The sequence below is a fragment of the Odocoileus virginianus genome, chromosome 5, assembly GCF_023699985.2.
Source record: "Odocoileus virginianus isolate 20LAN1187 ecotype Illinois chromosome 5, Ovbor_1.2, whole genome shotgun sequence".
NCBI lineage: Eukaryota > Metazoa > Chordata > Mammalia > Artiodactyla > Cervidae > Odocoileus > Odocoileus virginianus.
This window is the reverse complement of record NC_069678.1, coordinates 12,641,504-12,665,354: the sequence shown is the minus strand read 5'-3', so window position 1 is coordinate 12,665,354 and position 23,851 is coordinate 12,641,504. Positions and strand designations below refer to the sequence as shown.

Here is a 23,851-nt window from a genome sequence, read left to right as displayed (position 1 = left end):
CAGGAAGTTGTCGGGCACCCAAGGCCTTGTTTGGGGGGAAGGGATGCTTCTGCTTTGTGGGTCTGGGATCTCCCCACTTCTGACTCAGCCTTCCTCTACCAGTTCCGTTTGGGAAGACACAGACCCTGGCACCAACCCGCAGCCCGAGCCCGTAACTCTGGACTCTACTCTAGAACTACTTGTGCACACTGTCAGGAGCCCCAGTTCCAGACCATCACCTAAGGAAGGAGGCAGAAAAGGATCCCAGGATGCAGTGGGGAGTGGGGAGCAGAGATGCAGACACTCAGGCCCCCACCCCTCCCTTTAAGACATCTGCTGTCTCCACCCTGTCTCTTGCAAAGCCACTGAGGTGGGAGGGAGGGGGGCAGTATCTGAGTCATCCACCCAGCTGTCCTGCCTGGGATGGGGCCTAGCTCCAAGCCTCGACCCCAGGCTGGCCTTCCCTGATGCTTTTAACCTCCTCTTTCTTGCTGCAAGTAGGTGTTCAAACCCCCTGGGCTCCAGAATAAAGGATGTGAGTCTGTGTTTGTGGGCAGGAGCAGTGTTTCTGCTTGGAGCCTATAACCCAGTCTGATGAGAGGGGGCCCCAAAGCCCTGGGTGTGGTCAAGGTACCCAGGCTGGGCCAGGAATCGCCAGAAGATCTTACAGACAGCTCTGCATCCCAACCCTAAGCCTGGCCCTGAACTCTGAGCTCTAATTAAACATTAAACCAGACAACACCTTCTCTCTAGGCTTTAGTGGGAGGAGTTAGGACAATGCCTTTCTTCCTCTCCCAAATTCTTCATGCCATTCTTCACCTCACCCTGAGCAAAGCAGACACAAAAGGGAACAAATCCTTGCTCCTCCCAGTGGGGACATAGAAGGGGACAGAAACCCCAATCTGAGCCCTCTTTGTCTCCACCCAGCCTCCTATCAGCCTAGGATCCAGGTGTGCAAAACCACCCCCCCCTCTTCCGGAAGCCCAGCACCCCCAGCCAGGATCAGTGGGGGAGAGGAGAGGCAGGCAGCTAAATATAACAAGTACACACACCACCCCCGGCCCTGTCCCACGTGCGTGCACACCCGCCTGGTGTCCCAGACCGGGACAGCTGCGCCAGGAGGCAGAGACAGACTGGCGTGGCTGGGTTAGCGAGAGACCATAGACTCCGCTCGTTCTGTTCCCTGGTCAACACTTTCCCCAGAAAAAGACCTGCTAAGAATGCCCTTGGCAGGAACCTGCAGGGTAGTAGTTTGGTAACTGGGTAAACTAGTTTAGAACACTAATTCTCTGGGACTCCCCTAGCTTGCCTCTTGTCTGCCCTGTTAACTAAGTTATACATATCATTAGTGGACAATGACAGAAATGATCCCTTTCAACAGAAATAGTCACTCTGAGTTCCCTGGTGGTCTAATGGTTAGGGTTCCTGGCTTTGGATCCCTGGTCTGATCGGGGAACTGACACCCAGAAAGCCACTGGGCTTGGGAGTGGGGGGGAGAGTCACCTGCCTGCCCACACCATTTCTATCTACTCTTCACTAGGGAATGATATATCTGCCACACCCACCAGGCCAGGGGCTGGGGGCTAGCAAAGGGGTATAAAGAGTAGCAAATACACAGTGCTTCTGAGACGAGCATGAGCCTGGAGAAGACGATGCAAAGGGGAAGAAGAGAAGACAAACCATTCCAGCCCCAGCCAGGGATCTCCAAGCACCTTTAGTGCTCTCTGGCTGAGGTCTTCACAGAAAACAAATCCTTGGGGAGCTGAAGAGGGCCTAAACTTCCCAGCTCCAAAGGCCTTTTTAGAAAAGAGGGAGGAGACAAGTAGGGTGCGGTAGGGTGGGGCAGGGATGGGTAAGGTAGGAGGGGCCTGAATCTTCCAACGGCTTGATTTCAAAAATGTCACAGTATTCCAGTAGTTTAATAAGGCAAAGAACAACAACAAAAAAAAAGTCCCAGTGGCTGAGAGGACTGGCCAGAGCAAAGGCTGCTAGGCTTGGCTGGGAAAATGAAAGTGGCTCACCCCAAGAAGAGAGGCAGGGAGGGACAGAGTCCAGATCCTCCTCCGATAACTCCAGGCAGAGGGTGAGGGTGGGGAGGTGGGGAAGGGTACAGACCTGGGCATACATAACACAACTTCCTGGGCCAGGAGCCTCTGCGCTCCGTCTCCCTCCCTCCCTTGCATTCCTGGGCCAAGCAGGCCAAGGACTGTGGGAGCTGCGGGGGAGCGGCTCTCCTGGAACTGATCGGTGGGCCTGTCAGAGGCCGGGGGAGTCCCAGACATGCAGGGCATAAAGGAGCACTTCAAAACTTTAACAGGAACCCGGGAAAGGGTTGTGCAGTGGGGGCCATCGCCGTGCCCCTGCAGGGAGAAAGGGGGTCACCCGGCTTTGATGACCTCTCTCTGGTACCACTGGACATCTCCCAGCCTAGGAGCTCTGTTTTACTGGGTGTCATGTGTTCAGAGTCAGGCTGGGCAAAGTTGGCACGGTGCCAAGACTACCAAGAAAGTTCCAACAGGACCCTTTCACCTACTCCTAAGTGTCTTGGGTGCCTAGATGTCTTAGACCTGGCAAGGCCAGTTCGGCTTTGCCCAAGGCCCTCTCCCAGGCCCCAAATGATTGGCAAATTCCACCCTGACAGAATGTGGGCCTGCCACCAGCTCCTACTTGGCCCTGATGAACCCCGCCATTCCTTATATACCCCACCCTCTCCCAGAGACCTCTCCCTCCTCAGTCCTGTCTTGACAGTTTCCCTTGGCACTGCCAGTCACTCGCTGGGGGCAGTTCCGGGAAGGAGACTATATGGCAAAGTTATCAGCCGCCTGGAGCCCGGGCAGGGGCGGCAGTCCATCTGCCCCTCCGCTCCTCTCCCGGCCCCACGCCGCCACTCACCGCGCCTTCAGCTCCTTGAATTCCTCTCTCACTTTGCTCAGCTCCAGCTGCAGACGGGCGCGCTCCTTGGCCACCGAGTCGAGGGTCTTGCGGGCATCCCCCAGCTCGGCCTCGTAGGCGGCCTTTATGCCAGACACCTCGCGGCTGACCACCTCCTCAGACTCAGTGATGCGAAGGCGCAGACCCGCATTCTCCGTTTCCAGCGAGCGCACACGGTCGATGTAGACAGCCAAGCGGTCATTGAGCTCTTGCAGGTCCTCCTTCTCCTGCAGCCGGGTGATGCGGGTGGGTGACAGCGGGGTGGAGCTGGCCTGCGCCCCGCTGCGGGTGGCGCGCCGCTGGGACGGGGTCTCCATGAACGGCAGGGTGGCAGCACTGCCCGAGGGGCAGAGGTCCCGGGAAGGACGCGGGGCTCAGGCCGAAGGACAGAGACTGCTGGGGCAGGAGCGCGCCGGCCGGCTGGCTCTCGGCTGGCTCCTGGCAGGCTCGGGGATCTGGGCCGGGCGCAGTCGGACCTCGGGATCTGGGTTGGCCGGTGTGGATGCGGAGCTCCCGCGAACACTCTGAGTCACCGGCTCCCGGGCAAAGGCTCTAATAGGTCTAGGGAATGGGAGGAGGGGCCACTCTCTTAAAGGGGCCGTCGCTTACCCACAGGGGTGGGAGAGGGAGGGGTGAGCAGGGGAGAAGGCTGCCCGGGGTAGGGCCCCACCCTCCCTCAGGCACCCCCACGAGCCTGGGGCTTCCCTGAAGCACGCCCTTAGGTCTCTACCTGCTCAGCGATCCAAGCTGAAAGCTTGCCCCCACTGCCTCAGGCCTTAGAGGGGTAAAGGGCAGAGCCAAGGGGTGAGGCTGGGTGGGCAAAGGGCAGGGGGAAAAGGCGCAGTAGGCACAAATCAAGGGAAGGCGCCAGGCAGGCAGATCCAGGAAAGTGGGGGGAAGGGTTGAGGCTGGTGCCCAGGAGGGTGACTCACTCTTCTTCCACCACTGGCTCCCCCTTTTCCTCCCCATAGTAATAGTGACTCACCCCTACTCCCCCCACCCCCCACCCCCACCTCCATGAGTGGGCAGTCCATTCAAAGTGGCATCTCAGTATGCCAGGGTGGGGTGGGGAAGTATGCCTGGGTTCCCTGGGGTGGTTGGAGGGAGGGCTGCCACAAAGTTCTGGATCCTGAGTTCCTTTTACACCCTCGAATTCAGGGTGGGGACCAGAGTTTGGGGTCATTCTTTTCCTATCTTCTGCCCCAGTTTAATCTCCCTTTGAAATCAACCATTGGATCTTAGACTCAAAGAACAACCCCCAGGCCCCAAAGAAGGTCAAGAATAGGACCCAAGTACTGCCCACCCGGTCCCCTTCCTTTGGACTCAAGCAGTGAGAAAAAGAGCCTGCCTGAAGTTCCTCCCAGCTTTGGTCCCTTTCTAGTCCTCAGCCCAGCCCAGCCCACCCCACCAACCCCAGGACTGTACTTATTTTTTTTTCCAGGACTGTACTTATTTTAATGGATAATTTAAAACAGATACCAGAGCTGTGCATGCATTCATCACATTGCCAGGACACCAGGTCCCAAATTTTTGTGGTTCCCAAAGGGGCCTGAAAGGGGGAACAGGGCTAGGGGCTGGACAGCCAGTGTTGGGTCTCCATCCTGGTTTCAGCCAGAAAAGGGGGGTGATGGGGGTGGAGACAGCAAAGACGCCCACAACCTTGCTGACTGCTGGGCCAGCACTGCACTTATCTCCACATTCCTCTCTGGCCAGGTCTGCTTTGCCACTGGCTCTGGGGAGGGGCCAGGCCTTCTCACAAAACAGGATCATCCAAGTCCCTGAGCTTCCCCACCCCAGGCTCTGGAGCTTCCATCCTCAGCAGACCCCTTTAATCAGCCTCCTACCCTCCTCTCCCATCCGGGCCCTGGCCCCACCATCTCATCCTAAGAGGTGGCAGAGGCTGAGGCTCCAGAACCCATGTGCTTTCCTGCCCTGCCCCTGGGCCTCCCATGGCTTATTCTCTGATGAGGAACTGGGGAAATTAAATTATGTTGCTAACTCCTACAGCTCCAGGATATCAGGATACACAAGAGAAACAGGGCTGGACAGCTCTTCTGTTCTGGAGCTGGCTTCTGAGTGACAAGGGGCTGGGGCGGGATTAAGGCAGGGACTCTGAGTGTTCAGGGAGAGAAACCCTCCCTGAGGGATGGCGCGTTCCCACTTACATGGGTTGACTGGGCAGGGTGGTGAGCATGCAGGGGACTCAGAGCTGGGGGACCCGGGATATGGTTCCCCTCCCTCAGGGTGGGGCACCCACCTTCAGCTTCCCAGACAAAACAGAAAGTCTTTCCCTGTTTCTCCCTCTCGTGTTCCCCAAGTCAGAACCAGAGGTGGGGTGAATGAGCCAGTGAAACGTGAGGGACAGTGGCTGTTCCCACTGCTTCAGCCCCACTCCACAGGGCTCCCCCCCGCCCCGCCGCCCCACCCAGTCCCCGCCTGGCCTGGCCTGACTTCCCCTCCTGGCTGGGGAGGCAAAATCACACTTAACCCTTTCTCTCACAGACCTCCCCATCTTTGAGAAAAGAGGCAGGATAAAGGAGAGGGGCTTCTCAGCCTAAGTTTCTCTCTTTCTAAAGGGCTCACCACCACCACTACCACAATGGCCTCAGTCCTAAACCTGAACTTCAAAGTGGGCCTTTACCCTAAACATTCAAGCCTAACTCTGAATCCCAGATGTCATCATCTGCTCTCCCCCTGCCAGGGTGTAGATGGCCAGTCCCAGCAAAAGCAGAAGGCAGGGAAGGCCAGGTCCAGAGAAGCGGAGCCTGCTGGGGGTGAGGGTTGGCAAGCGTGGTGTCTGGGTGGAGACCAGTTTCCAGTCCTGTCTCTCACTTGGCCAGGTGATGACAGGTCTGCTACTGAATTCTCTGGGCCTCAGCTTCCTCATCTGTAACAGGGGCAGAGTGGCTATCAAAGAAATGAGGGTTGAGCTACTATGTTTGCTTTCTAGGGAGTTGTCCACCGGTAGGCAAAACAGGAAGAGGCAAAACCAAGCACAAGTGGTTAAAGAGCAGCAGAGAACCCTGAACTGGATAATGGATTCCAAATTGGTTCCAGAAGCCTGGAAGCTGGAACATTAGTAAATGATATTAGAATATAGTTGTTGAGTGCAAGGATCCAACTACCAGAATACAATTGTTGGGCAGTGGAACAGACACTGGTCTTGAAGACCAATGACCTTGGGGAGGGGACCCTCTTCTTTCCCAAAGCATCCTGGACATCTGTGTCCCTAACACTTGGCCCAGTGCTTGCATTCACGAGGTGCTCAGTGTTTCTTAAATGAACAAATGCATCTGGCCCTGCCACTTCTCAGTTGACTGACTTTGGGCAAGTTCTATCTTTTCTTTCAGCCTGTGTCCTTGTCTATAGCATGGGGATGCTGCCATGATTAAGTCACGTGCATTTAAAGGGAGGCTTCAAAAAATAAAAAAATAATAATTATAATAAAGGAGGCTTCTTGGAGGAGGTAGGTTTCAGGCTTTACAGAAGTGGCTTATGCACAGAGTGAATTCACTCATCCAGCAAAGATTTACTGAATACCCACTGTGTGCCAGGCACTGCTCTAGACACTAAGGAGACAGCAGTGAATAAAACAGTCAAAATCCCAACCCTCATGGAGCTGACATCCGAGTGGAGGGAGAGGGTCCATAAATAAAAGACAAAATTATAGTTTGTTGCGGCTTCCCAAGTGGCTCAGTGTTAAAGAATCTGCCCGCCAGTGCGGGAGTCACAAGAGATACAGGTTCGCTCCCTGGTGAAGATCCCCTAGAGGAGGGCATGGCAACCCACTCCAGTATTCTTGCCTGGAGAATCCTATGGACAGAGGAGTCTTTCGGGCTACAGTCCGGAGGGTCACAAAGAGTCGTACACAACTGAAGTGACCTAGCATGCACGCATGCATGCACGTAGGATTCTGCTCAACAAAATGGGTAACTGACACTTTGACACTCTTTAGTACGTTTTCACAAACATTCTCAATGTGGTCCACAAAACCACCTTATAGGCTGGAGATCATCTCCCTGTTTTACTGCTGAGGCTGACTTTCCCAAAACTAGACATTAATCGGCCGAGCCCAGAACATGGAAGAGGTGGCCTGGACCAGGATTCCTTCACTATATCTTATGCCACTTTGATGATGTGTGGGAGGAGTTGGGGTGGACTGGTGCTGGGAGGAATTCTGTACAGAGGTGCTGAAGTGGGCAAGAGCTGAGGAGGGTACACAGCTTAGCTGAGCAGGGAGACACTAGAGGTGAGGTGGGAAAGTGTGGGAGGAAAGGCAGGACTGGAGAAGAGGGAGATGGAGGCAGCCACCTGGCTCTGGGATGGAGACCTGTGGGAGAGAATCTGGCTGCTTGATAATGCTGGGCTCAAGAAGGAGAGAAGGGAGGCCTTGAGACCTGCAAGGAAGGAGTCAGAGGCAGCAAGTTAAACAGAGTGGGCTCAGCGGAAGGATGAAATGAGGAGGGCTTTGGGGGGCATACTAATAATGATTCATGTGGGAAGCATTTGTGGAGTACCTACTATTATTAAGTACTAGGTAGCCGCATTACTGTGTGGAACCTATACAATAGCTCTACATGGTAAGTACTGTTATTAGCCCTATTTTACAGATGAGGAAACTGAAGCCCAGGGAGATTAAATTATTCCTTTAAGGCAGGGATTGTCAAAGTTTGCCCTATTGACATTTTGGGCCAGATCATTCTTTGCTGGGTGGGGAAGGGTCTGGGCACTTGGGATATTTTGCTGCCTCCCTGGCCCTCTATCCACCTCTGCCCCCAGTTTATGACAATCAAAAATATCTTCAGACAGTGCCAGTGTCCCCTGTGGGGCAAAATCACCTCCAACTGTGAACCACTTACCTAAGGTCATATGGTGAGTAGCAGGACCGAAATTTTAATACAGGTGGACTTGACTTTGAACACCAAACACTTACTATCAGGCTGTAATTCTAGACAGGTAGGAGTGGGAGAGAGAGAAGTATTCAAATGGATCCTAGGCCACTGGGGAGACAACTCCCCCACAGGGATGGGAAGAGGGGAACTCCTGGAGGAGGGTCTAGGGAGTGGAGGCTGATTTGGAAAGTGGGAGCTGGCTGAGAGCCATGGTTTGAGGATCCCTTTATAGTAGGTTCCAGAGGGAAGGTCCCTTTCTTATTCATTCTTTGATCACAGGGTCTGGCACAGAACACCTGTTGAACTGCTGAGTCACTAGTGCACAGGTGAATATTATAACCTTGAGAGTGGAAGGACTCGCCTGTTCTGTAAGTGGCTGTCATGTACAAGGCACCCGGCGAGGGGCTGTGTGGGGCTGATCCCACTTAATCTCCACCTAAGCCCTAGGAAGGAGGTATTATTAGGCATTGGCAGGTATTGGCATTTTATGTACCAAAACCCCCAGACTCTGAAAGGTTGGCTAATTGACCTCAGGTCACCCAGCTAATTAGACTGCCTTCTTCCTACTCAGCCTCAGCTAGATGGAATGATGCAGGCTGTGGGCAATTCTTTTAGCTTAGTTTAGCCAGGAAGGCCCTTAGAAGGAATGTGTTTGACAGCCCTTTGGAAAGACAAAGAACTCCTCATTTGAATGAAATCTCACCCCCAGAGCCTAATATACTACATGACAGAGGCAAAGCCTCTCTAGCAGGGAAATTTTGGTACCCCTTCTTGGTGACCCCTTGCCCAGAGGGCCCTCAGGGCTCTGAGGAATAAGCCCCCTTTGTTTACAAGTAGGCTTCTAAGGCCAGAGGAGAAAAGATTTGCCCAAGGTCACACAGGTAGGCCTTCCCAGAACTCCTGAAGTAGTGCCCTGACCCTATCATATGCTACCACAGGAGACATAACACCCTGCACACATTTGAGGGAGGGCATTAATATCACCTTGATGTGGGGCTGCTGAGCCAGAGTCCACGTCTATTCCTTCAGGAAACCAGCCTGGCCAGAAAGGGCCGCTGGACAATGGGCAGAGAACCAGTCCTTTACATCTCACACCTGGCTGGGCAGGTCTCCCAGGTGTGGCCCTTTCACAATCAAGATTACTACCATAACAGTCTCAAATCTCTTAGAGATGCACAAATATCATTACCCCCATCATACAGATGAGGAAATTGAGGCTTGGGCGGGTTAACTGATTTGCTCAAGGCCACGCATCAGACAAGTGACAGGAGGAGGCCTCAAACCCCAGGTGTCCGCCTCCAGGTTAACATCCCACCTCTTCAGCTCAAACCCTGGGGAGACAAATCCAACAGCATGATCCAAGGATCTGCCTGGGAGCTCCAGCCCAACATTTCAAACCCCCTTCCCCACCCAACTGGGCCAAGAGAGCCGCCCACCTGAGAGCCTCTAGTTTCCAGAACTGTCACAGGACACACCAGAATACACACCAGACTAGGGCCAGAGAGGAACTCCGCGGTGACAGCTCCCTCTCTGATCGCCAGGCCCCAGATTTGGCCCCGCCCACCAGGTGAGGGTGGGGGAGGGTGGGCGTGGAAGGGGCGGGGCACCGAAGACGTGGGTGGAGCCAAGTGGACCGGCTGGCCCCGGGCTGATGGGCTGGGGCTGGTAGGTTGGCTCGGGCTCGGGCTGGGTGGTTCCTCCCTCCTTCCCGCCCGGAGGCGGGCAGTGCTGCCGGCTCGTGCTGACGCAGGCGCCTGCGTGTGGGCGGCTGCCTGTGAGTCTGTGTGTCTCTATGTGTGTGTGGTTGCTGGGGCCTCCCAGGTCTCCTAAATGGGGGTTTCCTCTCCCTGTTGTCAAGGAAACAAACAGAAGCTCCACAACTCCAGGGCTGGGGCTGGGGTTGGAAGAGCAGGGACCTCAAGCCCTACACACCCATACATTTCCAGAAGGTGAGGCAGAAAAGGATTCCCTGTGCCCCTCCGCTCTCAGGGTACTGACCAAACGTGAGCAAACAGTGGGGCCCTGAAACTGGAGTAGCCCCCTGCGCTGTTTGCAGAGCACTGGGGAGTTTCCTAAGACAAGGATCTAGCGCTGCTCAAACCAGGACAGGGCCTGGCAAACCGGACAACTGGTCTCCCTACATGTTCGTCCAAGTCTTGTGGGGAGCCTCTTTTTAAGATATAAGAATATCTTTTACAGATTTTACACAGATATATGACCATGTGGAAACATGGGCGGACTCCTCTGAGGGTCTTGGAAAGGCCTGTGCAGCTGAGGGTCCCTGAGCTTCCCCTTCACCACCTTCACTAGAAACCCACCTGAGGCCCCAGCCCCCACAGCCCTTGCGCTCCTTCAGTCGCTTTGAAGGCTAACCCCCTCTCCCACCAGGCACTCACACTAGGGGGATCCACTGGGAAGGTGAACTCTTGAAAGGAGGATGGTGTTAATCTGCAGATTTCCTGGTGGGTGGACCAAGCAAAGGGCTCTTTCTGGAGAAGTGGTTGGGCGGCCAGGTGGGGCAGGTGGCTCGGCAGCGTCTCCGCCAAGATCAAGAGCTCCAGGAGGGAGGCACCATGGGTGGGGGCGGAACTGTGTTGGGCCAGTGCTTCAGCATTCATTGCCTAGAAGCCAGAACTTCGGAGCTGGGAGGAGTTAGGGCTCCACACAGACCAACCCCCTCATTTCTAGACCCGCGTTGGTCAAACTCCCCAGATTGCCCTGTCCCACCATCCCTATGCCGCCCACAGGCCTGCCCCAGAGTAGCACCCCATTTACCCTCTTTGTCCAGTAAATCCAAAGCTTACAGGGCACCCTGAGAGCCCACCTCACTTTGGCCCTCGACCCTTGAGGGGCTCTTAACAGGTAATGGGGAAACCACTGGAGCAAGGGTGGGATAGCAGGGCCCTGGTCGGGAGAGAGAGGATGCATGGGCTGAGGCTGGGCTCCCAGGCTGCCCAGGGAGGGGCCAAGGGGGCATCTGTTTCCTCTTGGCCAGGATTCCCTCAATCTCATCCCCAGAGGAGGTGAAAATGGTGCTGGCTTCCCAAAGCGGAGCTTCCTGGCCTGGGAATGGAGGATGGTCGAGGTGTCCATCAAAACATCCTGTATCCCCCTCTTCCCTCTGCCTGGAGCTTCAGGGAGCTCAGCTAGGGTTTAGGGGTGGGGGCACACTTCCTGTTGCAGCAGAGAGGTGAGATCCTGGGGCTCGGTGAGCACCAATGATGTACCTGAAGCTTTAGCCAGGCTGGACTCTCAGTGGGTATAGTGGGGTAAGGGAAGGGGACTTGTCTGGCTCGGGTGGGGCCTCACCTTAGTGGACCAGGGGTGGAGGATGGACCAGAGAGAGGGGAGCACAGAGGGTAAGTGGGGATGAGGGAGAGATACGAGTGAGTAAATGAAGGAGGTTAGGGAAGAAGTCTACCTTGAAAGACGAAGAACTGAGCTTTGAGGTAAGGGGCAGGGGGATCAGATCTGGAGCCCAGGCCAGGGGGGACCTGGAGGAGTGGAGAGCTGGGCAGAGGGGGAACCCAGGAATTGAGGAGAGGGGCAGTTGCCCAAGCTGACGCCAGCACTCCGGCCCCAGATCCTGGTGGGGCAAATATTTACCAGGCAACAGTTGCTAAGTAAGGAGGAAGGAGGAGCAAAGCCAATAGCTAGAGGGCTAGGCTCCTCCCAGCCCTCACAAAAGAGAGGGTGAGCCATACTGTTCTCCTCAGCCCATCACCCCCACCATACAGGCGTGGCTACATCCCTTCATGCACACAGATCCTGGAATCACCCCTACCAATGCCCCCCGCCCCCACCAAACCCCAAGCTGGTAAGAGGACAGCAGGCTGGGCTAGGGGCAACTTAATCCCGGGGCTGCCAGGCCCTCTGCCTACCCTACGACAGCTCTGCGGGTTCAAACCTTGTCAAATTCCCCTTCCCAATCTGCTGTTCAGTGGGGGCTGGAGAGGAGGGTGGTCCAAGCAGTCAGGATACAGTGAGGGAGAGGATGCTGAAGGATGAAGTCAAGATGTCCAGGGGGTGCAGGCTGCAAGAGAGGATGCGGAGGCGGAAAGGCGGGGAAGGAGTGACTCCATTAGAGGCCATGCAAGGACAGGCAACTGGGGGCTGCTGGACTCAGAGAGGAGGGATTCTCAGGAGTCCCTCCTGCCCTGGCCCCTGGGCAGAGGAGGAGGAGGGCAGAGGAGGGGAGGGTGTGCTCAAATGGAGCCAGATGTGGCCCATGTGATGTGGGCTGTCGCTGGCATGGGCACAGTGGGGGGCAGGGCATACAACTGCTGCCAGAAAGAATTAGTCAGAAGCTGGGAGGGGACAGGGAAGAAGGACCGCTAGCCCAGGACCCTTGGGGGAGCAGACGGGAGCTCTGGGAAAGGGTGGGAGGGCTCACAGCCTGCAAGAAGGGGTTGAGATGACCTCCCAACCCCCCTCAAGGTTCCCATCCATTGCTCTGGCTGAGCCCCGATTTCCTCATGCAGAATAGACATCCTGACACCTCTTCCCAGGACAGAAGACGTGGCGAGGGCCCAGCTCAAGGCCCAACACTGAGAGGGGCTCTCTTCTTTTTACCCACCTTCTCAGGGTGAGGTCTCCTCTCTGCAGGGCTTCTCTTTGAGGGTCAGTGGGTTGTCACCCTCGGCCACAGACCCTCTGGAAATTGGGATGTAGGAAGGGGAGGGAAGGGCACAAAGAGGAAGCTGCTGCGGCAGAGAGGCGGTTCCAAACCCAAGCTCCCTGGTGCTGATGGAGGTTCTTGAGGGTCGAAGGGTCGGCCAGAGTGACTGCAGGCCCCATGGGTCCACCCTGAAATGGAGGTAGATGGAGGGCCTTCACTATGGAATGACACCAGAGAAGAGACGGAGGTGCCTCCCCAGGGGGTACTTCCTGGAGCCCAGAGCTCACATAGCATGAGCTGGCCGAGAGGAAGGAGTTGGGATCCCAGGAAACAAGGCAGACTTGAGGGGTGGGCCAGGGCACAGCCCTGTAAAAACAGACAGAGGGACCCTTGGAGGGCCAGGTCCAAGTTGGCAATAGAAAGAGTGTTGCTTTCCAAATTCCCGTCGGAAAGTTTGAAAAATACACATGGAAACATGACTCACTGCCCCCTCCCCATGCCCCCCCTTTCCTGATTTCTGTGATTTTTTTTTTCTCCCAAGAGTTAATTCAAGTCACATTCTCATAGAAACCATACTTAATGAGGGAGGGTAAAGGGTGGGCTGAAGGAGGCAGAGAGGCACCACAGGAGCTGTCTAGAGATGGAGAGGTGTCCTGGGCTGGGGCAGACAAGTGTGCGGCAGTCTAGCCGCAGGGGAACACCTCAGGCCCAGAGAATTCAGCTTCCAAACACTGAGATGCTCAAGAGAAGGAAGTAGAATTCATTCACACGACCGCAGCCACAACTGCGGCAGAGAGACTGCTGCACCGCTGCCCTGTGGAGCCCAGGCCCAGAGAGCGGCCTTCTGGCCTCCTCCTCAGAATCCATTCCCAAGGCCACAACTGAGGCCAGAGGCCCAAGGAGGTGGGAGTGGCGGCGGAGCTCCCTGAACTCATCACCTCCACGGCTCCCTGCCCAAAACCTGTGTCCCCGGAGCTGGCCTCTCTCCCTTTGGGCTGGGGAGGATGCCGGCAGGCCGGCCCCCACAGGGTGTCCCTGGGCCAGGAAGTCCCAGCCTACCCACGAGAGGCCAAGGAAAGGGAAGCCTGGCCCTGGGCCAAAGGTGAGGGGCCCTTCCACTCCAGACGGCTCTTTGGAGAGGCCTCCCAAGGTTCCCAGGGCAGGGTGATTGCTGAGCTCCCACACTCGCCATCCCTCCGTGGATGCCCCACATGGAGTTCCTCAGGTCTCCCCACCACCACTCCAGCCCCGCTCCACGCCTCCTTCCTCAGCCTCACCCTTTCTGTCTCCCTTGGCGAGTAACCCCCCAAAGTCCTCTGGATCCAGAATCTCTCTCCGTTCTGCCCACTGCCTCCAGCTCCTGTGGTTCTTTTTGTTTTGTTTTTTCGGCCATGACACGCGGCTTGTGGGATTTTCGTTCCCCCAACCCGGGCCCTCAGCACTGAGAGCGTGGGGTCCTCACCACTGGACCACCAGGGAGTTCCCCAGCGCCAAGGTTCTGATATCACACCTCCGGCCGTCGCCTGAGGAACTGCAGGAGCCTCCGGCCAGCCTTCCTGCTTCCACCTTTGCTTCTGTTCCAATCCTTTCTCCTTCCTAAACCACAGCCATCTTTCCAAAATGTAAACCTTGACGTGTTTCCACAAGACTTCAGACTCCCTGACTGTATTCAGGATAAAGTCCAAATTCCTTGAGCTGGAGTGTAAAGCCCTCTTTGACCCAGGCTCTGCTCCTTATCTTTAGCCTCGCCGCTTGCCTCTAGCTTCCAGCAGTCCCGATCTCTCTCGTTTATTCTGAGCTAACCTTCTGGGACGTGGCACACACTTTGCCCTCTGACCAGCTCCTCCTCATTCTCCAGGCTCAGCCAAGAGAGTCATTAAGTCTGGGTTAGGTGTCCTGCTAAGCCCCCAACATCTCTTGTCACATGAAATTGACACAGTGTTCACCTCTGTCTTCCCACATCGGGGCAACTGCTTGAGGGTAGAGGCTGGGTGGGTCTGGTGCTGGTGGTTTAGTCGCTAAGTCGTTTCCAACTCTAGAGACCCCACAGACAGTAGCCTGCCAGGCTCCTCTGTCCATGGGATTCTCCAGACAAGAATACTGGAGTGGGTTGCCATTCCCTTCTCCAGGGCATCTTCCCAACCCAGGAATTGAACTGCAGATTCTTTACCAACTGAGCTGGTGGGTCTGACTCTTCCCTTTATTCCGAGATACCCAGCATGGTACCTAGGGACAGAGAAGTTTCTCTTCACATGTGAGCCGAACATCTCGACATATCTCCCTCCTGAACGGGTACTCCCAAAGCTCGATTTCTCCCTCTACTTTTTCCACTCACCCCACTCTTCACCACCTAATTCTAGCCCCGCCTGCCTCCCACGTGCCTCTCGCTGCCTCCCTGAATTGGAGCTCTTCATATGCCCTGCAGCCAGGCCTCTCTCCACGCCTAGCCGAGTCTCAATACCAGTAGTAACCACAGCTACTATTTACTGGGTGCTTGCTGTGTAGCAGGGCCTGATCTAGGTTCTTTCCATTCATTGGCTCATTCGATACCAGGCAGAAGCTAAAAAAAGAGATTGGCCCAAGAACCTGACTTGTCCGATGGTTCAGTACCAGTCTCTCCAGGAGTGCATAACTCTGTCGTCACTGTGTGTAAAGGAGATAGGGTATATGCTGGGCCAATAAATGTTTATTGAGGGAAGGAACAATGTAATTGCCTACCTGTGGAGCAGGTCCCATCTCTAGTGAAACATGATCTCTGAGCAGCCCTGAAAGGTGAGCCAGCCAGGGCATTATTCTCACTTTATAGAAGAGGACTTGGTCCAAGTGAGTGAGGAGAGACCTGCTTCTGGCCACACAGGTGGTCGTGGGCGCCCGTTCAGTGGCAGCACCTCCGGGCCTTGCAGAGGGTCCCGTGTGGCTCAGTCAGGGGGCCGCTGTCCAGAATGGGGGTGAGAGTGGGGAAGGATTTACTTGCGAGTTGTCAGGAGTCATGGCTGGAGGAAACCCAGTGGTCTCAACCCTCACTGGGCAACAAAATCACTTGGTGGTGGCGGGGGGCTGAGAGGTGGGGACACTTCCTCTGTGGTTCAGTGGTTAAGAACCCGCCTTCCAACTCAGGGTACATGGGTTCAATCCCTGGTCAGGGAACTAAGATCCCACAACTAAGCCTGAGTCTCGCAACCACTAAGCCCAAGCGTTCTAGAGCCCATGCTCTGAAACAAGAGAAGCCCCCTCTCGCCACAACTAGAGAAAGCCCACGTGCCACAACAAAGACCCAGCATAGCCAAAAAAATAACAATAAATCGCTTGGGAGAGGGAGCTTTCAAAACTGCCAGCGCCCAAAGTCTTAGATATTTTGATTCAATAATTCATCTAGGGTGCCTGCTGCTGCTGCTGCTAAGTCGCTTCAGTAGTGTCTGACTCTGTGCAATCCCATAGATGGCAGCCCACAAGGCTCCGCCGATCCTGGGATTCTCCAGGCAAGAACACTGGAGTGGGTTGCCATTTCCTTTACCAATGCATGCAAGTGAAAAGTGAAAGTGAAGTCGCTCAGTCGTGTCCAACTCTTCGCAACCCCATGGACTGCAGCCTACCAGGCTCCTCCATCCATGGGATTTTCCAGGCAAGAGTACTGGAGTGGGGAGCCATTGCCTTCTCCCGTCTAGGGTGGAACCCTGGCATTTTTCAGTAAACACTGCTTTAGTCTTCATTTAACAGAGAAACTGAGGTTTGGAGTAGGAATTACAATGACAGCTAACACTGAGTGCCGATGATGCCCGGCTCTGTTCTACATAGAGCAGGTGGATTATTCACCTGATCCTCACCGTAACCCTGCACGGGAAGGACTGTTATTATCAGCTCCACTTTACGAGTGAGAAAACAAAGTCCAGTGGGTCCAGGGTCACACACCAGTCAGTGGTGGAGCTGGGATTCAGATCCCAGAGACCTGGCTTGGAAGCGCACACTCTCAACCCCAGAGTTGCAAAGGAGCCAGCGGCAGAGCCAGGCCCAGACAGGTGCCACCTCCTCTAGAGAGAAAAGTAAGAAAGCTGGTGAGAGTGGGTAAACTGAGAGCAGAGAAGCCTCAGTCCAGATGGGAGGCCTGGAAGCTCCCAGCCCCTCGCTAACAGAGGGGGAAGGGGATGGGTGATGAGGAGCTGGGCAGTAAGGCAACTTCCCCATGGGACCACCCTTCCACCTGTCTGCCTCCTTGCCTCCTGGAGAGGAGCCCTGACCAGCCCCAGCTGAGCCGGCACCTACCCTGTGCTAATTGATGGAGCCTCCTAATTGCTGATCACAAGCAGGCAATTAAGTCCAATTAGGGAGCTAGAGCTAATTAGTGCTCAGTTCCCTTCAGCCTCTGGGCACCCCTGGGGTCTGCAGGAACCTGCTGCCCACCTCTCCCCACCCCCAGGGAAGAGAATTGCTGCTTGTAGTGAGCGTGTCAAAAGTTCATTTGGCTTCCTTGCTCTCCTAAGGATCAAGGGTCAAGCACCTCGGCTTATCCCCCATCTCTGCACTGGGGGGCAGCTCTGTCTCCAGTCCCACCACACATGACTTGCCTTCCTTGACATCTGACAGACAACATTCATGTCACCCCATAATTCATAAGGACCATCCCATTCATCACCCTGAAAACCCTGGAGGTAGGGCACTCCATATCATCACTGAGGCCCAGAGAGGGTAAGTGATTTGCCTAAGATCACACAGTCCACTTTGACCAAAGATCCTATACCCCCTGACATATGTGATAAACCTTTCTGATTATCTCCCCTCTATCATTCCGGCTGTCACATGGCAGACAGGTGGGGCATGAGTTGTGTACCTTCTTTTCATGTGCTATACTATGGGCTTCCCTGGTGGCTCAGTGGTTAAGAATCCACCTACCAATGCAGGAAACACAGGTTTGATCCCTGGGTCAGGAAGATCCCCTGAAGAAGAGAACGGCAACCCACTCCAGTATTCTTGCCTGGAAATCCCATAGACAGAGGAGCCTGGCGGGCTCTGGTCCGTGGGGTCTCAAAAGAGTTGGACACAACTTAGAGACTACACAACAACAACAAACCTATACTATGTTAGGTTTCTCCATTTACTCTGCTGTCTTCCCTCTGTTCCTCTGTATCACTCCAATTCCGAGAACCAGTGTCAAATTCAAAGAGGTTCTTTCTGAGATCACAGAACTTAAGAATCAGAAGACAGGGGATATAGTTCTCTCTTCTACTAATTCATTCTGTGACCTTGGAGAAATTGCTTCCCTTCTACAGGCCTCGGTTTTCTCATCTGCAAAACAGGCGGACTGGGCGGGAAGATTTCCAAGCCATTTCCACCTCCATCCCTTCTGCTTCAAGGGAAGAGATGATGAAGAGCCAGAGCTCCTTCTTGCATGTCATCAGGACCCCGGGATGGGACAGGACTACTCCCTTTCATACTGAAATTCTGGGGGCCCCACAGCTAGACAAGAATGAAACTGTGCTGGGACTTCCCTAGTGGCCCAGTGGCTAAGATGCCATGCTGCCAATACAGGGGGCATGGGTTCCATCCCTTGTTGAGGAACTAAGATCCCACATGCCATGCAGTATGGCCAAGAGATTGAAAAACAAAAAATAAATATAATAAAGGATACATTGGAAACATAAAAAAAGAATGAAACTGTCCTGATAGCCATCAGAGAATGCTGGGAATTGCCCGGCTCTAGCAGGGGCTGGGAGCAGGAAGTAAGGGGGCAAATTTGATGACCTTTCTCACTATCACGGTCTCCCTCTCTCCCTCTCTCTCTCTCTCTCTCTCATACACACACACACACACAACTACCCCAAGGACCAGGATACAAGAAAAGTTGTATACTGGATGGCCAGAACTAGGGCCTGCTTCTTTGGACTTAGAGGATGGTGAGAGGCAGGCTAGATGCAGTTTCTGGCTCACATCAGGCTGTACATTTTGCCAAACTCCCTCTCAGTCAGGGTTGGATTCACAGAGGGCAGGGCAAGCAGGGAGGCTGGGGGAGATGGAGGAGGTCCCCTCCTGGATCTTAGCCACACTGTAACTACCATGCCCCTGATCTGCTCTCTGGATCTTCACAAGGATGGTTAGAGTCAGACTAGACTGGATTCTAGTCTGACTCTAACCATCCTTGTGAAGGTCTAGTCAAGGCTATGGTTTTTCCAGTGATCATGTATGGATGTGAGAGTTGGACTGTGAAGAAAGCTGAGCGCCAAAGAATTGATGCTTTTGAACTGCAGTGTTGGAGAAGACTCTTGAGAGTCCCTTGGACTGCAAGGAGACCCAACCAGTCCATCCTAAAGGAGATCAGTCCTGGGTGTTCACTGGAAGGACTGATGCTGAAGCTGAAACTCCAATACTTTGGCCACCTGATGCGAAGAGCTGACTCACTGGAAAAGACCCTGATGCTGTGAGGGAATGAGGGCAAGAGGAGAAGGGGACGACAGAGGATGAGATGGCTGGATGGCATCACCGACTTGATGGACATGAGTTTGAGTAAACTCCAGGAGTTGGTGATGGACAAGGAGGCCTGGCGTGCTGCGATTCATGGGGTCGCAAAGAGTCAGACACGACTGAGCTACTGAACTGAACTGAGACTGGATTCTAATCTTCACTCAGTCACTCATGTCCTACTTGAGTCACCCTTGAGTTACTAGAGTCACCCTTGGCCAGCCTGACAGTTTCCTCTTCTGTAAAATGGGCTAGCACTAATTCCAGGGGCCGTTGTGAGCACCAAGCAAGATGTGCATGTCCAGTGAGGAGCAGGGGCCCTGCCCCTTGTCAGGGCTCATTTCCCCTCGAAGCATCTGAAAGAGCACAGGTCCAGCGGCTGTGGTTGGGGGAGCGTATGCTGAATACCAAGAAGGAGCCACAAGGCATCCGGTGCCTAGCACCCAGTCCCTCTGAAGCTTTCCCTTTCCTGTGGTGAATCACTCCTCACCAACCCTGGGGACTCAGGAGTCCCCAGCTTGCCGCAAACACTACCATTGTCATAGAAACCGGGCCTCCCCTTCCTCTCTGACTGATTGATTTCACCACATTGTCCCCCACACTGTCTCTGGTTCCTAGATCTCGGCTTTTGACTCACTGATTGAATCGCTTCTCATTCTCGTCCCCAAGATACTATCAACCTCGTCCCCGCTTCCTGGTTTGTGCCCACAGCCCCTCAAGCAGGGCCCCTTTCCCCAGTGGCCTCCACTCCCTTCTCTGCCAGGTTAGGCCGGGCACCCCCTAGAAGAATGTCTGCCCAGGAGAGATGAGTGAGCGTTAGCCCCGGCTCTGGCTTCCCGGCACCTCCCACGTCGGGGGCCCAGTGCAAACTCCTTTAGCGCGGGATTGTGAAACCAGCAAGGGCAAGGGAGGTGGCCGCGGGCAGAGACTGACGGGCACTGGCGCCACCTGCTGGCCCCGGGGGGACTAGCCCCACCTTCTCCCTGCGGGTGGGCGTGCCCAGGCCGGTCCTGAGTGGCAGAGGGCCCTGGCTCTGAGCCTCGTCAGGGCAATCATCCACATCGTTCGTTCGTTCCTTCATTCACAGATATTTACCATCTGTGTGCCCCAGAGAGCTCTTTTCCTCGCGGAACAAGCAATAAAAATGGCACGAGTGCCCCCAAAGATGCAGCTCTGGAAGGCAGGGGCAGAGAACCAGGTCCCTAACCAGGGGTGATTAAGCTAAGTCCTGAGTAACAATCACCAACATTCATGAAGCACTTTCTGTCTACTGGACACTACATAAGTACTTTACCTGCCTCTTCCCACTAATCACACGACAAACCCATGGGGTAATTGCTACCATTATCTTCCCTTTATTCATGCGGAAAACAAGTTCAGAGACATTAAGTAATTTGCATAGGGCTCGTGGGCAGCAGGCAGCAGTACCACCTGCCTACCTGTAGCCCAGGTGTGGAGGACATCCACACAACGGGCTCCTGCTTGAACAGCTGGGCAGAAAGGCAGGACAAAGTGTGTGTCAGGGGAGGAAACGACAGGCCTGGAAACCACCGGCCCTGTGGACAGAGGAGGGGAGATGAGCAAAGGAGACTGAAAAAGAGCTCCAGGCAAGTAGGAGAAAAGTCAGGGATGAAACAAAGCATTTGGAGAAGGAAGAAGGGACCAGCAGGGTCAGAGGTCAGTGGTCGAGCTGAGGCTGGACTCGGCCCCTGCTCTGAGGGAGACGGTGAATGTGGGAAGGTGGGGCCGGAAACACCTGGAGAGCAGGGCAGGTAATCCCTCTGCACAGGTCTGACGTCAGGGCTTGGGCCGACCAACAGGCCTGGAGTGGTCTGGGAAGGCTGTCTGGGAGAGACAGGTAGAGTTACTACCGGGAAGATCAAGGAAGTACCTCAAGAAAACTGGTAAAAGGGTGGTAATAAGGGTAGAACTGGCTTCCCACATGGCGCTACTAGTAAAGAACCTGCCTGCCAATGCAGGAGATATGAGACACGGGTTCGATCCCCGGGTCGGGAAGATCCCCTGGAGGAGGAAATGGCAACCCACTCTAATATTCTTGCCTGGAGAATTCCATGGACAGAGGAGCCTGGTGGGCTACAGTCCATGGGGTTGCAAAAGAGACCCGACTGAAGTGACTTAGCCAAAGGTATAACTGGCAACTTGGGTACAACTGGCCAAGTCCCAAACTGGACACAACTGGGGAGCAGCCTGGCCCCCCTCAGGCTCTGGAGGGGGGCCTTATGCAAGGATGTTAAAACAAGAAAGTGCCTGGAAGGCCCTTGAGCCCAAGCCAGCCCACCTGTAGTCCCACTGGTAGTACAAGGTGGCCTGTACCTGTTGGTAACAGACCTTGCTCACACTGAAATCAGCCATGGTGAGAGAATTTACACCCTGGAAATCGACAACTGCCGCCAACCAGGGCTTCCGCTCACTGCACCCCTGTGATTAAACTTGTGCAAGTACATCTCTGTCTACCTTCTCCTGCCCCTGCTTTACAGAAGAGGAAACTGAGGCCCAAGGATGGGGAGGGACTTTTTCAGTATCATAAGTTTTCTTCCACTTGTTCATTTATCGTTTGCTTAACAAAGGTTTATTGAGTGCCCCCCCCGCTAGACTTTGTGGAGACATGTCCCTCGTCCCAGGGGCACCTGAAGTCTGGACTAGCCTACAGAACATGCTCACTGGCTGTGATGGCATGGTGCTGAGGGCTGATCACCACAAAAGGGACAGGTACCAGAGCCACGGCAGACAGGAGGGGCACCAGCGTCCATCAGCACGGTCAGGAAGGCCTCTTGGAGGACAGGACTCCTGAGCTAAGCTCTGAAGGATGAGTGGGAGACAGACAAGGCGATGGGGACGAGAAGGTTGGAGGCAGGGAGAACAGCATCTGCAAAGGTGTAGCAGGAGAGAGGGCCCAGGGGGAGGGCCTGGCAGGAGCACATGACCTGTGGGTACTTCTTCCTACTCTCAAGGACCCTAGGTCCAAGACTCCTTTTACCAGGAGCAACTGAGAGGCAGGGTATACTGCTTAGACCCCTTCTGAGCCATCAGTCAGAAGTCACACCAGTGAATTAGCACCATTATTGAGCTCCTGCTGGGTATGAGTTCCAGACTAGGCACTGGGGAGAGGAGGAATCCAGGGAGGGGTATATATGAAGCATCATGCAAACAGTACCCCCTAGGAGATCAGGTAAGAAATGTCTGTGAGGGCCCGGGTCGGGGGTGGGGAGAGCAGGGGAGAGAGGCAGTTGGGTGTGGAGGGTGGGGGTTATGATGGAAGAGCAGAGGGAGAAGATGAATATTTGGTGGGGTGTGGGGGCCAGAGGCTGTTCAAGAGGAAAGTATGGATGAGCATGCACATCCATAGCTTCTAAGCAACAAACATTAAGCACTTACTGTGTGCCAGGCACAGGTGCTGGGAATACAAGAGTGGACTAGAGCCCGTCAGTCTTCAAGTGGCTCCCAGGTACTGGGAAGACAGAACTCTAGATGGACAGTTACAATATAGTGTGATGAATGGTAAGAGGTCCCCAAAAATGTCCAGGGGAGATTTCCCGGGGAAAATAACATGTAATTTGAGTCCTGCAAGATGAACCAGCATGAGCCAGGTGAAGTGTGAGGGAACAGTAGATGGGACAGCCCAGGCCAAAGCTGGATGACAGGCAGAACAAGGTGTGCTGAAAGCCCTGAAAGAGGGCCGTGTGGCTGGGGTGGAGGGAGGAAGGGCAGGAGCAGCTGAACTGCTGGGCAGAGGGAAGAATGTGAAGGACATTCTGAAACACACTAGGGAGGAACTTAGTGGTTAAACTAGTGGTCCAGTGGTTAAATCTCTGTGTTTCCAACGCAAGGGGTACAGGTTCAATCCCTGGTCAGAAAACTAAGATCCCACGTGCTGTATAGCCAAAAAAAAAAAAAAAAAAAGGTTTTTAAGTAAAGCAGCTGAGGGCTTCCCAGGTGTCTCAGTTCTAAGGTAAGTCTGCCTGCCAATCCAGGAGACACGAGTCCAATCCCCAATTCGGTAGGATTCCACATGCTGTGAAACAAGAGATACTGGTTCGATCCCTGGGTTGGGAAGATACCCTGCAGAAAGAAATGGCAACCCACTTCAGTATTCCTGCCTGGAGAATCCCATGGACAGAGGACCGAGTGGGCTCCAGTTGATGGGATGCAAAGAGTTGGACCCGACCGAGCACAGCGCAGCACAAACCATACTAAGGAGTTTGGCCTCGGAGCTAATGACAATAGGGAGCTAAAAAAGGGTTTTAAGAAGAAGAGTTTCATGATCAGATTTTTTTTTTTTTTTTTAATGATCTCTCTGGCCACCTTGTGGAGAATGGATTGAAGGGACAGGGGAGACAAGAGTGGAGAAGAGAGACCAGTAAGAGATTACTGCAGACAGGAAAGGATGATGGCTTGGATGAGGAGGGTAGCAGCAGCCGCTGATGGATTTGGGAAATGTTTTGAGGTGCAGTTGACAGAACTTGTTGATGGATTAGATGGGAGGAATTAGGGAAAAGACAGGAATCATAGATGGCTTGAGCCACCAGGTGGAGGGTAATGTCATTTACCAGAAGCAGGGGACGGGGAAGCAGGTTTGGACTGTTGTCACAGAGCCAGGACTAAAAACTCAGGACTCCTGATTCCAAGCCAGCACCTGTTTTCCCTGGGGGGACTGCTGGGAGAAGGCGGGGAGAATGTGGGACAGAGGAAGAGGAACATGGCTATGGAGAGGAATGGAAGCAAAGGGAACAAGATAATAGTAACCACTGCTAAGTCAGTACCAGGCACTGTGCTGGTATACATGTCCAGTTAAATTCTCACAACATGACCATCCTTCCTAAATTAACCACCTCACCCTTCTACCCCCATATCCTGCTTTGTATTTCTTCACAGTGATTACCACTACCAGAAATTACATGATTTACTTGTTTATTCTCTATCTCTCCTCTCCCACAGAATATCAGCTCCATGAGAGTAAGGA

At 54.3% G+C, this 23,851-nt stretch overlaps 1 protein-coding gene across 3 annotated transcripts in view; it reads right to left on the bottom strand.

Moving 5' to 3' along the window:
- LMNA (lamin A/C) overlaps window positions 1–23,851 on the bottom strand; it is a 45,454-nt gene that overhangs the window by 15,084 nt on the left and 6,519 nt on the right. The window contains exons 1-3 of one of the 3 annotated variants that reach the window (XM_070467496.1): window positions 10,199–10,481; window positions 7,770–7,858; window positions 2,872–3,471 (exon numbers count right to left, since the gene is read on the bottom strand). In XM_070467496.1, the coding sequence (XP_070323597.1) occupies window positions 2,872–3,227 (356 nt within the window). In that variant the 5' untranslated portion in view covers window positions 3,228–3,471; window positions 7,770–7,858; window positions 10,199–10,481. Of the gene's footprint in view, window positions 1–2,871; window positions 3,472–7,769; window positions 8,261–10,198; window positions 10,482–12,378; window positions 12,609–23,851 lie in introns of those variants that run through there. The other 2 variants (XM_070467497.1, XM_020912467.2) reach the window with 2 other exon arrangements.